This window comes from Bos grunniens, chromosome 3, assembly GCF_055505025.1.
Source record: "Bos grunniens cultivar Pamir isolate PY7600 chromosome 3, Bosgru_T2T1.0, whole genome shotgun sequence".
Lineage (NCBI taxonomy): Eukaryota > Metazoa > Chordata > Mammalia > Artiodactyla > Bovidae > Bos > Bos grunniens.
In genome coordinates, this window is record NC_141167.1 from 71,859,339 (window position 1) to 71,874,804 (window position 15,466).

General features: G+C 46.0%; 1 protein-coding gene across 1 annotated transcript in view; it reads right to left on the minus strand.

Moving 5' to 3' along the window:
- ABCA4 (ATP binding cassette subfamily A member 4) overlaps positions 1 to 15,466 on the minus strand; it is a 124,106-nt gene that overhangs the window by 12,574 nt on the left and 96,066 nt on the right. Inside the window, exons 32-37 of the mRNA XM_086391299.1 lie at positions 15,172 to 15,349; positions 8,640 to 8,755; positions 7,276 to 7,423; positions 4,394 to 4,517; positions 3,684 to 3,813; positions 376 to 496 (exon numbers count right to left, since the gene is read on the minus strand). Of these exons, the coding sequence (XP_086247425.1) occupies positions 376 to 496; positions 3,684 to 3,813; positions 4,394 to 4,517; positions 7,276 to 7,423; positions 8,640 to 8,755; positions 15,172 to 15,349 (817 nt within the window). The remainder of the gene's footprint in view (positions 1 to 375; positions 497 to 3,683; positions 3,814 to 4,393; positions 4,518 to 7,275; positions 7,424 to 8,639; positions 8,756 to 15,171; positions 15,350 to 15,466) is intronic.

Sequence of the window (15,466 nt, forward strand, 5' to 3'; positions counted from 1 at the left end):
GGGAGGGCAGGAGAGCAAACGATGGCTTAGGTGAAGGTTACACATCGACATGGATGTGCACAGAGGTGCTGTGAGCACTGAGAGCGTTGAAGCTGAGCCTCTGCAGAAATGGAGTGCAGGAAGATTCATTAGCAGGGCTCAGTTGCAGCGGCTCTTGCTGAGGCCCTGTGTCAGTGCTCAAGATAAATGCTAGGGAAAGAGCATGAAAGTTCTTGGAAGACTAGTTATAACAAAGATGACAATCTCACATAACACTGGGGAAAGGAATTGCTTGCATTAGCATGTTGCCTATTCTTCAGAAGGTAAATTACAGCTTCGTGCCATCTTAGTCCAACTGGCACCTCCAAACTAACATTCCTGTATCTATTCCCTTACCTTGGTGAGTTCATTTAGCCTTAAGATATCAGTTTTATTTCCTCCACTAATAATTCTCTGCCTTTCTTCAGCCACATCATCATCTTCATCTGTGATGGGCTCCTTTGCAGGCTCGGTAGTCCTAGAGGAAGAAAAGAGGACGGAGGGGGCTGGTGCACAGTGTCCTTAGCGCTGTCCTTTCATCTTACCCTCTGCTCATTCACTGGCCTCGACCCCAGCCCAGCCTTCCACGCCTAACACTTGGCTCTCAAAAGCACTCTGCACAGGAAAGGTGTCGGGCATTAGGCAGAGAAGGCAAGCGCTCGAGACTAGAGTCTGCCCTGGTCTCCAGTCCTGGCCTCCCTGTGTGTGACTGTGGGGATGTTGCTGAACCTCGCCTCCTTCAACCATAAGACAGGGAGGGGTGGTAAGAGCGTCTACCTCATGGGATTGTGGTAAAGATGAACTTGGCACAGGGTCTGGCATAGAGTCAAGACTCAAAATGTGGTAGCTGCTATCATGATAGAACCCTTCATCTATGGTAAGCACTCAACAAATGATAGTTACTAGCAACCAAGCCTCCTACTTCTTTTAGTCCACCAGGTTATCTCCTGTCCCAAACTATAGTTTTCCATCAGCTGTAGGTTAAAACCCTAACTCCTCAGCTGAAATCCCAGAGACCTGCAGTCAGGCCCCACCTACCTTTCCCACTCATCCTCCAATTAATCTTTCTCCTTTTTTTTTTTTTTCATTCAAAAAATTGTAGAGGGTTTTATTATTGCAGTTAATGGTGTTATTATTGGTAGAGTCCCTTGGACAGCACTCAGATCAAATCAGTTAATCCTAAAGGAAATCAACCCTGAATATTCATGGGAAGGACTGATCCTGAAGCTGAAGCTTCAATACTTTGGCCATCTAATGAGAAGAGCTGACTCACTGGAAAAGACCAGTGATGCTGGGAAAGACTGAGGGCAGGAGGAGAAGGGGGCAACAGAGAATGAGATGGTTGGATGGCATCACTGACTCAATGGACATGAGTTTGAGCAAGCTCTGGGAGATGGTGAAGGACAGGAAAGCCTGGCGTGCTACAGTCCATGGGGTCAACAAAGAGTCGGACGTGAATTAGTGACCGAACGACAACAACATTGGTAGAGAAATTACATTCCAAATGGTCTGGCCCACCCAGTTAGTGACTCAAGAAACAGAGAGTAGCAGAATTATATCCAATCTCCTTATTGTCCATTTGAGGAGATAGGTTCACAGAGGGGCAGGCGCTTCTGTCAGGTCAGGTCCTGCAGCTCAGAGCCCTGCCTCCTTGCACTGGATGGTTCCCTTGCAGCACAATTACTCTCCAGTAATTAATTCAGTACTACTCAAACCCTTTTGAATATGTACACTCAACATAATTTTGAAAAGCTTTAAGTAGATACCTAAATTTTCTCCCCACACGTTAAAAGGTTTTTTTTTTTTTGGCCATGTTGTGTGGCATGTGAGATCTTACCCATTTATCTCTTGGACTGACTCCTCCACCAACCCATCTACCCATAGCTCCCTCTACCCATCTACCCATAGCTCCCAGCCCAGGTTAGGCTTTCCCAGCTCCCAGCTCCTGCAGGCATTTCCAGTGGCTCAGTGTTCTTGTTCTCCTGCCCTGCAGAGCAGAATATCACCATCCTTAACAACACAGCCTCTTCTCTGAACACCCTGAATACCCTGATCTACATGCTCTCCTCCATCCGTCCCTGGTCCTATCCAGTTGATTACAAAGTTTTGTCTAACAAACTTCTTACTATTTACTCCATCAACTTCTTTTACTTCATCTCCTAACACCCTCGCTCCTTTCCAGGCTACCCCTGTCTCTTGCCTAGGTAACAAAGCAGCTTCCTGTCTGATCTCTCTGTTTCTAATGCTTGCAGATCATGTCATTTCCCTGATTAAAACACCCCAACAACTTTTTGCTGTCCTCAGGCTTATATTCTAAGTCCTCACCAAGGTGAGGGGGCATTTCATGACCTGACTCTGCCTTCTTCTCCAGACTCATCTCTCACCAGCCCCACCCCAACCCTCTCCTTTCACAGCCATCCTGAACTCCCCACATGTGGGCATACCCACTACCAAGAGCACCCGTTCTTCCCTCCTCTAATTTCTCTCCTTTCCTGGTTGTTTCTCAGGATGGGCACTGTTGTCTTCTTGAAGCCAGAGATTTGGAACACTTCTCTGGTCCTCTTTCTGCTCTAATACAGAAGGACACACTTGATGTGTTGACACCAGAGTTTGAAGCTAATGCGTCTGTTTTAGTAAATAACTCTTGCTTCTCTCCCACCTAAGGCCTCTTAAAGAGGTGCCTCCCCTCAAAAAAAAAAGAGGTGGCCAAAGCTGCAGAGCGGGGCCCGCAAGGACTGAGGGTCCCATGGACAAATCCTCATGCTAGAATCACTTTCTGGTCATGTTTTTTTATTCTAAGTGTGTTGACATTCATTATCTTATTCCACCTCTTTCCAATAACTCAATTCCCTGAGGATTAAAAGCTAAAGATAAGTCCTCTGAATCTTTATTTATATGTGACCACATTTGGCCTGAGAGGGTAAGAGGGTAAGGGACAAACACTGTCTAGGAAAGCTTGTTCTGAGTGCCCAGTGACTTGCAGTTCAGGGCTCTGAGCCGAGGCCAGTAAATATCAACTTGGGTTGCAGAGGGGGCTGCCTTCTGGAAACCTGAGCACCCACTTCAGAATGAGGCAGGGCCTTGAGCAAGAGAATGGGAAGAAAGGCATGGCTGGGCTGGGTCTGGGTTGGCAGACAACCCTCTTGCTCCCCAACCAGGGGGGCATGACCACTGCTCCACCCCCGCCACACTGCACCTGGCCGCCTTCACCTCAAATATCACCCACCGCGTTACTCTCTTCCCCCCTCTGCCCTGTCCCGACTCTCAAATCTCTAATTAGCAAAGGGGTCTGATTTGTCTATTTCCTCATGAATGCATGTATTGATTTCCTAGTACTTTGGATATCAATTAATCATTATCATTTGTGATGCTCTGATCCAATTTAATATGATTATGTTTATTAAATGAATGGGATTAAATACTAGTGATTGAAATTAATTGCACTGTATTCTAAACACTTTAAAATTTTCACAAATTCTAATGTGACTGTTTTAATGTGTCTCTCCTTGCATTATTCAGAACAAGCCAGGCTTTGAGAGCATAACAGTCTTTATGGAGTGGGGCTCATGAGGAAAGAGACGACCACATGGATGTGAAATCAAGTCCCCTGACTGACAGATGTGAGGAGCTGGGCTTGGTGCCCTCGGGGTGGTGGCGGAGCATACCATCGGCTGAAGAAGAACTGGTATTGGATGAGGAGCGTCAAGAGGAAGTACACCACACCTTCTACTGCCATGGCAGCCAGGTTCTTCCCAATCAGGTCCCACTGGAATGGATTTGAAGAGTGCTCCTCACCTGGGGATGCAGACCACCAGAAAACGACAGGTAAGTCCTGCTGCCCAGCCGTCCCGCTGCCCCAGCCGTCCCAAGACCTAGTTACAACACGAGGCTCAGCTAGACCACGCCTTATGCGAGGGATTAAGTCTGTGACAAACCCGAGTCTCTGTGTTGTGTTTAGTTTCTCAGTTGTATCTGACTCTTTTTGACCCCATGGACTGCATGCAGCCCGCCAGGCTCCTCTATCCATGGAGATTCTCCAGGCAAGAATACTGGAGTGGTTGTCATGACCTTTTCCAGGGGATCTTCCCAACTCAGGGATTGAACCAAGTCTCCTGCAATGCAGGTGGATTCTTTACCATCTGAGCCATCACCCGAGTCTCATATTGGCTCAAGTCAGAGTAGGAACTGTCCCTGATCCCTCCTATGCTCCTCAACCATGGACACAGAAGCACCCTGATTCCTTCTAGTATCAGGAAAAAAATCCCAGACCAACCAGGTGCCTCCAGCCCCAGTCCGGGCTGCAGGTTGGTCATAGAAACTCCCAATGGAGCCCTCCCAGTCTTGGAGGATCCAGGGCTACATGACTGCTACCCACCAAACCGGGCATAGACGTCTGTCACTGCCTGGCTCAGTGCCAGGTCAATGAGACCCCGGCCCAGGCAGAAGTGGGGGAAGATAATGAGCAGCTTCCTCAGCATGGCATTGATCCTGAGCAGCGTCTGAAATTTAGAAAAGCAGGACAGTCAGTGATGGGGCCAAGCCTGTCCGCCCCCTCCTGAGTGGAGTAGGGCCAGGGGATGGTGTGCAGCCAGAGGGTCCTGGCTGCTGGAGGGATCTGTCAAGCAGATAGGAGGCTTGGGAATACTCACAGGAGGTGTCCCTAGCCAGCAGCCTGCTTGGGGAGCTTTCACTGCAGACTCACTTTGAAATTACACAGGAAGCCTCCCAGGCTTTTGTTACCAGGAGATGCAGCAGCTGCTGGGCCTGTGGCCTGAACTCTCCTTCCTTTGGTACAGCTGCGGGCTGCGTTGGGGCTCAGGCTTTGTCGCTGGCAGTGTCGTAGCCTAGCTTGTACCAAAGCGGAGAGGGCCCCTGAGCATCTTCTAGCTCTGCCTCTCAGCTCCCAAAGGACAGCAATGGCTGTCTGCAACTGTCACCAGCAGAAAAGATGGCCAGAGATCCTCCCTAGTGCCTGGGTTGTGCTGGGGGACTTATTTTTCAGGTGGTAGACTGTATTTGCTGTATGAGCCTCAAGTGTCAGTGTCAGGCAGAGGGACACAAGGGGCTGAGGCGGACCTGCTTTTCTGGCCCATCTCTGCCGTACAACCTCCTTCCTCTCTGGCCTCTGCACTTTTGCTTACATCACCTCATTGCCGTCTATCTACCCTCCCCACCGTTCCCCCCACACTCTTCCTGGAAGGCACTATGTTCTTATCTCTAGGCCCTTGCACTTGTAACTTCTATTAACCATTGCTATTAGTGAAAAGAATGCTCTTTCCCCTCCTGTTCTCTGGTAGATTCCTGGCCTTCTTTAGAAACCTAGCTCAAATACTCTCTTCTCGCCTAAACCTTTCCCGGTTCCCATGGAAAAACATCGAACCCTCTCTTAGAGGACTTACCACATCACCACGATTAATTTTTTTTTCTACCTGCATATTTTCTGCACTAGTCACTGCTGCCCAAAGAGCAGGGACTGGGTCCAAATTATTTTGGTGTCCTTCCTAAGCACCTGACACCTGATTAGCTCATTGTAGGTACTTCACTGTTTATTAAGTGGGTTAATAAAATACTACTTATTCCAAGCCAGGTATGAATTGAATTCCTCTATCGAGGCCCTGCTGACCCCATAGTCCAGCTCTTTTGGCCTACTCTGGTCTGTGGTGTTTTATCAGTCTTGCTCCTTCGATGTTCTGTCACACACTGTCTCATGGAAGGTTATGAACCTCCACTTATATCGGTTCCTAATTCAGCATGCAGATCATTTCCTCACCGGAAGGGAGTTCCTGGGGCCACACTGGTTTATACTGGCACATTCATCACACAGTGCTCTCCTAGTGGATGTCTCTGTGACCTGAGGAGCCTCCTGTGGGATTCTGGGAATTTCTGCAGCATCCGTCTATTCCACAATTTAGGGGGAAGCAGCCAGCTTTTTTATGCAGGGGAGGGGTATGAACTCAGTAATTGTTGGCTAAATGAGTGCAGTCTGCAGGAGTGGGATGTTTTGAGTTGGTTTAAGCTCTTTATTTTGAAGTAACACACTCTATCAAGATGTGGTGAGCTGTGAGCCTGTGACAAAAGCAACTCCAAAGAGCAGCATATTCAGTCTTCCAGGATGCTCTGGTCATTAGTGGAGTCTGTGTTCTCATCCACCTCCTTTCTGGGGTCTGACTGTGATGTGGTACATTTTTTATCAGTCATGGGACAGCTGGGGTTTTGCTTCTTGCTTAGTGGCTACAGAAAGCCTGATGAAGTCAGGGAAAGAGTTGCTCTCCGGAAGCCATGGGACTGGGTGGTTAATGCAGGTTTGCCTTGGGTCCTCCCAGCAAGGCCTGGAAGCAGGCGTGGGGGAGGGGCCACAGGACAGGTGTGCAGATGTGCTGGCTGGTGCCCACCCTCTCAAATGCGAAGACCCTCTGAGAGAGAAGGGCAAGAGAGGTGCTGGGGACACAGGCACACGGGAGAGCCCACTGATCCTCGGGAGTGTTTCCAGGACGGCCAGGGCTGAGACACAGAGGACCGGGGGAGCAAGCGCAGAGCAAAGACAGCCCTGGGCACTGCCACTGTGTTAGTACTCCTTCTGCCAGTTCTTGCTGGGCAAGGAGCAGTCTGCGGGTGTGCATGTGACAACTGCACCGCACAGCTCATAAAGTGGGTCGTTCAGCACTACAGATTCCTAAGCCTAATCTCGGGATTAATTTTCATATTTTTCTGTTACAATATGTGTATGAAATTGGGAGAAAGATCACATATGTATTCGTTTATATGTCAGCATACTGAACACCCATGCACGTACTCCAGAATACATAGGAAATTCAAACAAAACGTTGCCTCTGGAGAATGGAACTAGGCAAGTGGGAAACAGGAGTAAGGAGGAGACTTATGTATGCCTTTCTGTTCTTTTTAAATTCTGAAATTACATGAATGAGTTACCTTGTGTATGTAAAATCTAAGACCCAAAGTCCCCAAGGATACTTTCTTGAAGAAGTAAGATCTAAAAGCTTAGAATTATGGAAGGTCCTTTATAAATTGCAGAAAGGGTCCAGAAAACCATGACATTCAGAGCATATGAATGAACAAGGAGCTTAAAGAAACAAAGAAAGGAAGGGAAGAGGGGAGGGATAAAGGAAGGGAGGAAGCAACATTCATTTACACACTAAGAATGCACAGACACGGAGTTTGCCCCTGGCTCTGCTTGACCATCACACACTCTCTAGTGTCCAAATAATCAAAAGAAGCAGCCAAGAAAGGCACGCTTACCCGGTTATTCTCAAATAATTCCAGGACGAAAGTGATGGCACTGCTGTTGATGCCAATGAACAGATTAGCACAAGATAAGGCCACATAGGCAGTGCTGGGGATATCGAACAGAAAGGATGCCGGATACATCATGGGAATGACTGCCCACCTGTGTGAAATGACACAAGTCAGTTGATGGAGTTCCAATTTCCACCCCACCTGCTGTGCCCCTAGATATAATTCATCCCCCTTTCACACGGGGTGGTATGTTTGAACTGATGAAGAGTCCAGGGGAACCAAAGAGATACTCCCTTCCTTGGTCTTTGCTCTTCATCTTTGAATGGAGACAATAATGCCTTTCCTGACCACCTCGTGGAGTTTTTGTGAGGAGCAATGAGATAGTAGCTGTGAATGTGCCTTGTAAATTATAAAGCCTTACACAATATATAGGAGCATTCTCTACCCTGCAACACTTTCCATTCTAGTCTGGATCAGCAAAGCTGGGCTGAGATTCCAACAGGCTAATACTCATAGTTCACTGGACCTGATATGTCATATTCACACTTGTTCCTGAATTCTCTAAGAGAGATGAATAGAGGCCATTGCTCTGGCAAGACACTGCTGGCTCCTGTAGGAAGGGCCAGGTATCCTGATCTCCATTTTGCAGATGGGGAAACTCAGGCCCCAGTGGGGTGAATTACTTGTCTACAGTTATATGTATGACTTCACTTTCACTTTTCCTTTCATACACTGGAGAAGGCAATGGCAACCCACTCCAGTGTTCTTGCCTGGAGAATCCCAGGGACGGGGGAGCCTGGTGGGCTGCTGTCTGTGGGGTCACACAGAGTCGGACACGACTGAAGCAACTTAGCAGCAGCAGCAGCAGCAGTTATATGTATAGTAAGTGGTGGGCTTGGATATAAAGTTGTATGCTCTGTAATTCTATTGGATTTAATCCTTGTGTTATTTTCTGGTCCTGACCCAGGAATGACTTTTCAGCTGTAGTCTTCTATGTACAAATAACTTTTGGCTGGTACAGGAGACATTGAGATGGACAGATTGACCACAGATGAATGAGAGTCAGAGCTGAGTGAGGAACTGGGCAGTGATGGATTCTCAGACTTTGGTCAAGCCATAGTTTGAGTGGAGGAGGATTAAGATTCAAACCATATGGGTGTCTCCATTGTTCCTGAGTGCACTGGGCTGCAGGAACACCTCCATGCATGGAGTCAGAAACAGAAGCCAGCCAGATTCCTGATCAGCAGCCACAGACCCTGCCAGGAACTAGAAGCTGATCTTGACACTGGAAACCCAGGTTTTCTGTCAGAAGAGCAAGCTCCTCCCCTGGCTTCCCTTCTCATTAGCTAAGGGCCCACACAACTCACCCGTACAGCATGAGCAGCGCAACAAGAGCTGGAAGGTTCTCTGAAGAAGTGTAGGCTTTCTTCTGAAACCCGATGAAGATGCCCACCACCAGTGCAGCACTTACAGTGTAATTCATCTTGAAGAGAGAAGAGGGGAGCAAGGTCCTTAATCTCTGCACCTCTGTTTCTCATTCAGTAAGACATGGGCTGGGCCAGACTCCTCCAGTACTTACAGTTTGGGATTCTGACTCTATTTGTATAAGCAGTTCTTGGCTAGCAAACGTATGTAAAGGTGTCCTTCGTCCTCCTACCCTACTTCACCCCCACCTCCCTGCACAGGAATCTTCAGTTGTATCTTTTGAAACAATGAATTATAAAATTCCACCTGATTTCTCCTCTTTCTAATCAGTCTCAAAGTCCTGTTGATTCTACTTTCTAAGCATGTCTCCAGAATTCAGAAAAATTTATAGTATAATCCTTGGCCTCACATCACTTCCTCCCCTCTCTTCTTAACAGAATTTAGTCCATCAGGCTGGACAGGGAAAGGTGGGCAACCATGGTGAGGGTAGGGGAGGAGTCAAAATGGTCCCAAGCAGAATGAGAACCTAAGAAGGACATCCATGGAGGTGACTTGGTACGGGGTGCTGGAGCCCCAGGCGGGGTCAGGATGGTGTCTTACAGGGGCTGATCTGGTGTGTGATATCAGAGCCAGAGCAGAACGGAGATGGCCTGCGCAAGAAGGCGGGTGGCTGGAGGAGGGAGAGGAGGGTGTCCACACAGCGGGGAGGACGAAGGCAGAGATGGGGAACTTGCTACATACAGGTGTGTAGCTCAGGCAGGTAAATGAGTCAGGGGCAGCAGCAACCAGTTGTTCACTTTTGGAGAAGGGAGTTACAAATATGGAAAGACAGAAACCAGAGTGAACCTGTAGTGCTGGATTGGAACTGGTGGTGTTTTTTTAGTAAATGTTTTGTTCAGTTTTGTTGGATCCCCAGGTCCTTCAGTGGTAAAGAGTCCTCCTGCCAATGGCAGAGGCAGGTTCAATCCCTGGATTGGGAAGATCCAGTGGAGAAGGAAATGGCATCCTACTCCAATATTCTTTCCAGGGAAATCCCATGAACAGAGGACTCTGGCAGGCTACAGTCCGTAGGGTTGCAAAAGAGTTGGACACAACTTAGTGACTAAATAGCAATAACAACAATTGTTCAGTTTAGTTCAGCATATAGATGAAGTACAGATGTAATGTGTGCATGTCTATGTAGATACATGTGCATCTCACCTAGCTGTCTCCACCGTGAAGGCCTGGGACCACTGATACCCCAGGGGCAGTGAATATATTCACCACCAAGGTCTTGGTTTTGAAGGACATCTTCCACTGGAAGGACCCAGAACTCCTTGGGGAGATGACTGACTCCAGGGTAGGACTGGGCAGAGAACTTGGATGAATTCAAGGAACATGTGGACACAAGTCCAAAGGGCATGGGAGCTGGGGTGGAGGAGTTCCCACTGGCCAAACGGGATAATCTGAGCACCAAAATCAGTAAGAATGGTATCAGATTGTAATCTGGATTAACACAGGAACCGTGACTCCATAAAAGCATAAATAAACATACAAATAAATGGAAAATTTGATTTAAAAAACCAGGATATTTACATAACTTCAAAGTTGTTGTTCAGTCACTGAGTCATGTCCTGGGGAAGGACATTTTTAAATGTCTGTGCGTGGCTGACGTCCACGTTCCAGAAACAGACTTGAAGAAAGTGACCTCTCAGCTGCCCTACAGATCTTTTTTCCTTTGAGGTAAAGCAATCTCTTGAGTATTGTTACAGTTTTACTTTTGTGTTGGATGAAATTTAAAAGATTACTTTGTTGTTGGGGAACTTACTCTGTTTCAATAGGACTCCATGAGGCTAGAAAACTTTAAAAATTGTGTTTTCTTTAGTGGAAGTTTTAAGTTTCTAAATAACTCCTCTCATCTTATTGTGGAGGCCATCTAAAAATATCATTGATACCCCAATATTTTTCATTGAAAAATATTTAGTAACCTGGAAAATTGATATCAAATTAGAACTTACTTAATTCTTTCATTTAATGGTAACTTAGGTCTCAAACCCTGGAAAGACAAGGGAGATGTAGAAATAATTTTTAAATGTCTGTTGTTGTTGTTTAGTCACTCAGTCACGTCCAACTCTTTTGCGACCCCACGGACTTTAGCCCAGAAGACTCTTCTGTGTTTGTTTGTGTGTTTGTTTGTGTTTGTGTGTATGTGTGCTCAGTGGTGTCCAACTCTTTGTGAGACCATGGACTGTAGCCTGCTAGGCTTCTCTGTCCATAGGATTTCCTAGGCAAGAATACTGGAGTGGGTTGCCATTTCCTTTTCTAAGGGATCTTCCTGACCCAGAGATTGAACCCATGTCTCCTGCATTGGCAGGTGGATCTTTACCACTGAGCCACTAGGGAAGCCCTAGCTTCAAAGTACCTCTCTCCAAATCCTGATGAATTATAAGGAAAAAGAGTAACTTTACAGTGAACAAGCTCAGCAGACACCATCTTAATCGAGTGACAAAAGTGATCACCAGTAATAGGACAAACTGAAATTAGAAGCTACCTGATAGCGTGTAGTGAGCAGGCTAGAGCATGCTTTCATGAAACTGCTGCTATGACCTGAATCCATCATGAGGAGACATTAGGCAAACCCCAACTAATGGACATTGTGCAAAACAACTGGTCTACGATCTTCAAAAGTGTCAAGTCATGAGTGTCAAGGAAAGAGGGAGGATCCAACCCAGGCTGACGGAGACTGAAGAGACAGGGCAACAAAATGCAATGTGTGTGTGTGTGTATGTATCTTATGAAGAAGTTACTCTCAAATGGCTCAGAAAAAAGTTTAAAACTGTATTTTCAATGTTTTTATAAGTTTGTGGTTATTTCAAACTTTAAAAGAAAAGAAAAACAGATGATGTATGCCTGTGGCGGATTCATTTTGATATTTGGCAAAACTAATACAATTATGTAAAGTTTAAAAATAAAATAAAATTTAAAAAAAAATAAAAATAAGAACTTACAACATCACATATGTGCTGAGTGAATGATATAAACAATGTGTTTGTTCATTTATTCAACAATGACCTCCAGGCCAATGTTATCTTTTTACCATTGGCCAACGAGGGTGCTTAGTCCCAACAATATAGCTCCTTGAAATGATTCCAGGCCATTCGTAAAATTCTAGAGCATCAGGAAGCCTGCTGGCATCATAGTCACCATTTCCAAGCTCTTCATTAGACTGCCAAGTGTCTACTTTGCTAGAATCATCTCCCATTTAGACACTCGCTTTGTCTTTCTGTCCACAAATTTGTCCTTAGGCTCAGAGATCTCTGTCTATAGCCAGGCACGTGCGTGGGTCAGCCTCAACTCTAAATTCTATTCCTTGTCTTTAAAAAAAAAATAGGATGCAAACCTAGCACTTTAATAGCTTTTCAGTGCAGGAGAGCCTAGCTTCACTCATGTTTAAGCACAGGCCAACATGAGTGACTACAAGTGATGTTCTTGTTCAAAGGGAGGCTTATTGTCTCTGACCTCTTCCCCATGTGTTCATAAGTGCTTCCTCAGGTAAACAGAAGCTAGAGAAAAGATTAGTTGCTACCGGTGATTTCTGGTTTTACACTGTTAAATGATGGCTACTTAGTAAGTTGAGTAAGAGAGAAGAGAGCATGTCTTCATAAACCCTAAATCTGTCATCATTATTAAAAATCATAGTGGAAAAGGTTGTGTTGGTCTCCATCATGACATATTCTATCTTCACATGAAGTGGAAGACTAACATCTTCATGTTAGTCTTAGAATGTTGAGATAAAACAAAGTATCTTGGTCCCGAGATGCCTGGAATAGACTGGAATTGGTGTCAAGCAACTCCCACATTATAAGCAGACCTCTGCTGTCAAGTCATTTGGACCCTGTGACCTGTAGTACAGCAGCCCATCCTGACCCTTTCTTCCCCCACCAATTCTGATTCTGAGGTAGTAGTCTGCTTCTGATTTCATACATAGCTTTTTCTTCATGTTCTCTGAAGTGGTAGCTCATCTAATATAATGAAGATCTGGTTGGGAAATCCAAATAAGGCCCCTGGATAGGGTTTCCAGATTTAGCAAATAAAAATGTTGAACGTGCAATTAAACTTGAATTTTGGGTCAGAAACCGATAAATGTTTTTGGGTAAGAATGCAATATTTGAGGGGGAGTTAGGGTAAACTCCTACAAATAGCTGTGAAAAGAATAGAAGCAAAAAGCAAAGCAGAAAAGGAAAGATATAAGCATCTGAATGCAGAGTTCCAAAGAATAGAAAGAAGAGATAAGAAAGCCTTCCTCAGTGATCAGTGCAAGGAAATAGAGGAAAACAACAGAATGAGAAAGACTAGAGATCTCCTCAAGAAAATTAGAGATACCAAGGGAACATTTCATGCAAAGATGGGCTCTATAAAGGACAGAAATGGTATGGACCTAACAGAAGCAGAAGATATTAAGAACAGGTGGCAAGAATACACAGAAGAACTGTACAAAAAAGATCTTACAATCCAGATAATCACAATGGTGTGATCACTCACCTAGAGCCAGACATCCTGGAATGTGAAGTCAAGTGGGCCTTAGAAAGCATCACTACGAGCAAAGCTAGTGGAGGTGATGGAATTCCAGTTGAGCTATTTCAAATCCTGAAAGATGAAGCTGTGAAAGTGCTGCACTCAATATGCCAGCAAATTTGGAAAACTCAGCAGTGGCCACAGGACTGGAAAAGGTCAGTTTTCATTCCAATCCCAAAGAAAGGCAATGCCAAAGAATGCTCAAACTACTGCACAATTTCACTCATCTCACATGCTAGTAAAGTAATGCTCAAAATTCTCCAAGCCAGGCTTCAGCAATACGTGAACCCTGAACTTCCAGATGTTCAAGCTGGTTTTAGAAAAGGCAGAGGAACCACAGATCAAATTGCCTACATCCGCTGGATGGTTGAAAAAGCAAGAGTTCCAGAAAAACATCTATTTCTGCTTTATTAACTATGCCAAAGCCTTTGACTGTGTGGATCACAATAAACTGTGGAAAATTCTGAAAGAGATGGGAATATCAGACCACCTGACCTGCCTCTTGAGAAACCTATATGCAGGTCAGGAAGCAACAGTTAGAACTGGACATGGAACAACAGACTGGTTCCAAATAGGAAAAGGAGTACATCAAGGCTGTATATTGTCACCCTGCTTATTTAACTTATATGCAGAGTACATCATGAGAAATGCTGGGCTGGAAGAAGCACAAGCTGGAATCAAGATTTCCAGGAGAAATATTAATAACCTCAGATATGAAAATGACACCACCCTTATGGCAGAAAGTGAAGAGGAACTAAAAAGCCTCTTGATGAAAGTGAAAGAGGAGAGTGAAAAAGTTGGCTTAAAGCTCAACATTCAGAAAACTAAGATCATGGCATCTGGTCCCATCACTTCATGGGAAATAGATGGGGAAACAGTGTCAGACTTTATGTTTTGGGCTCCAAAATCACTGCAGATGGTGATTGCAGCCGTGAAATTAAAAGATGCTTACTCCTTGGAAGGAAAGTTATGACCAACCTAGATAGCATATTCAAAAGCAGAGACATTACTTTGCCAACAAAGGTCCGTCTAGTCAAGGCTATGGTTGTTCCAGTGGTCATGTATGGATGTGAGAGTTGGACTGTGAAGAAAACTGAGTGCCGAAGAATTGATGCTTTTGAACTGTGGTGTTGGAGAAGACTCTTGAGAGTCCCTTGGACTGGAAAGAAATCCAACCAGTCCATTCTGAAGGAGATCAGTCGTGGGTGTTCATTGGAAGGACTGATGCTGAAGCTTAAACTCCAATACTTTGGTCACCTCATGCGAAGAGGTGACTCATTGGAAAAGACCCTGATGCTGGGAGGGACTGGGGGCAGGAGGAGAAGGGGACAACAGAGGATGAGATGGCTGGATGGCATCACCGACTTGATGGACACGGGTTTGGGTGAACTCCGGGAGTTGGTGATGGACAGGGAGGCCTGGTGTGCTGAGATTCATGGGGTCGCAAAGAGTCAGACAGGACTGAGCGACTGAACTGAACTGAACTAGGATAAACTATATTAAAAATTATTCATTGTTTTATCTGAAATTTAAATTTAACTGGATATCCTATGTTTATGGTGACTTGACCACAGGGGAGGTTCCATTTCACCCACTTTGTGGGTGTGGTGAGATTTAAGAGGAGCATGTAGAATGAAGGACCTCTTTATATTACCTCTTCAGCTTCAGATTATTCCCAGGAAGGCCAGCCTCAGGCCTGCCGAGCAGTGATTTTTTGGTGGGTCAGAACATGCAGAGCACCCCCCACCTCAGTTGCTGAGCTGCGCCCTGCATCTTTCCCCAGCTTGGGCCCTGGGCATGGCACCCTCTGGCAGCCCTGGCCACATAAGAGCCCCACCCTGCTGTGTTCCTTCAGTCAGAATAGACACAAACACCCTTGGGCCCAGGGTGGCGAGAGCGGTGCCGTGACCTGATACTTACGATGTCCCAGAGGAAGTTGGTCAGCCAGTAGGTGGTGGGGCTCACTCCGCTGACAAACTGGAGGTGCTTGGCCTTGTTCACCCTCTCCTGGATCAAATAAAGGACAAAGCTGGCAGGGACGAAGGACATGGCAAAAATCACGCAGATGGCCACTACAGCGTCCACCGAAGTGGTCAGTCTGCAGAAGGACGGGAGACATGGGGAGAGAGAGGCAGGTGAAGGAGGAGGCGTAGAAGCAGAAGGACAAGATCAGGCTCTGGAAAGTCCTCACCCCACCCAGGGAACAGCCTCCAGA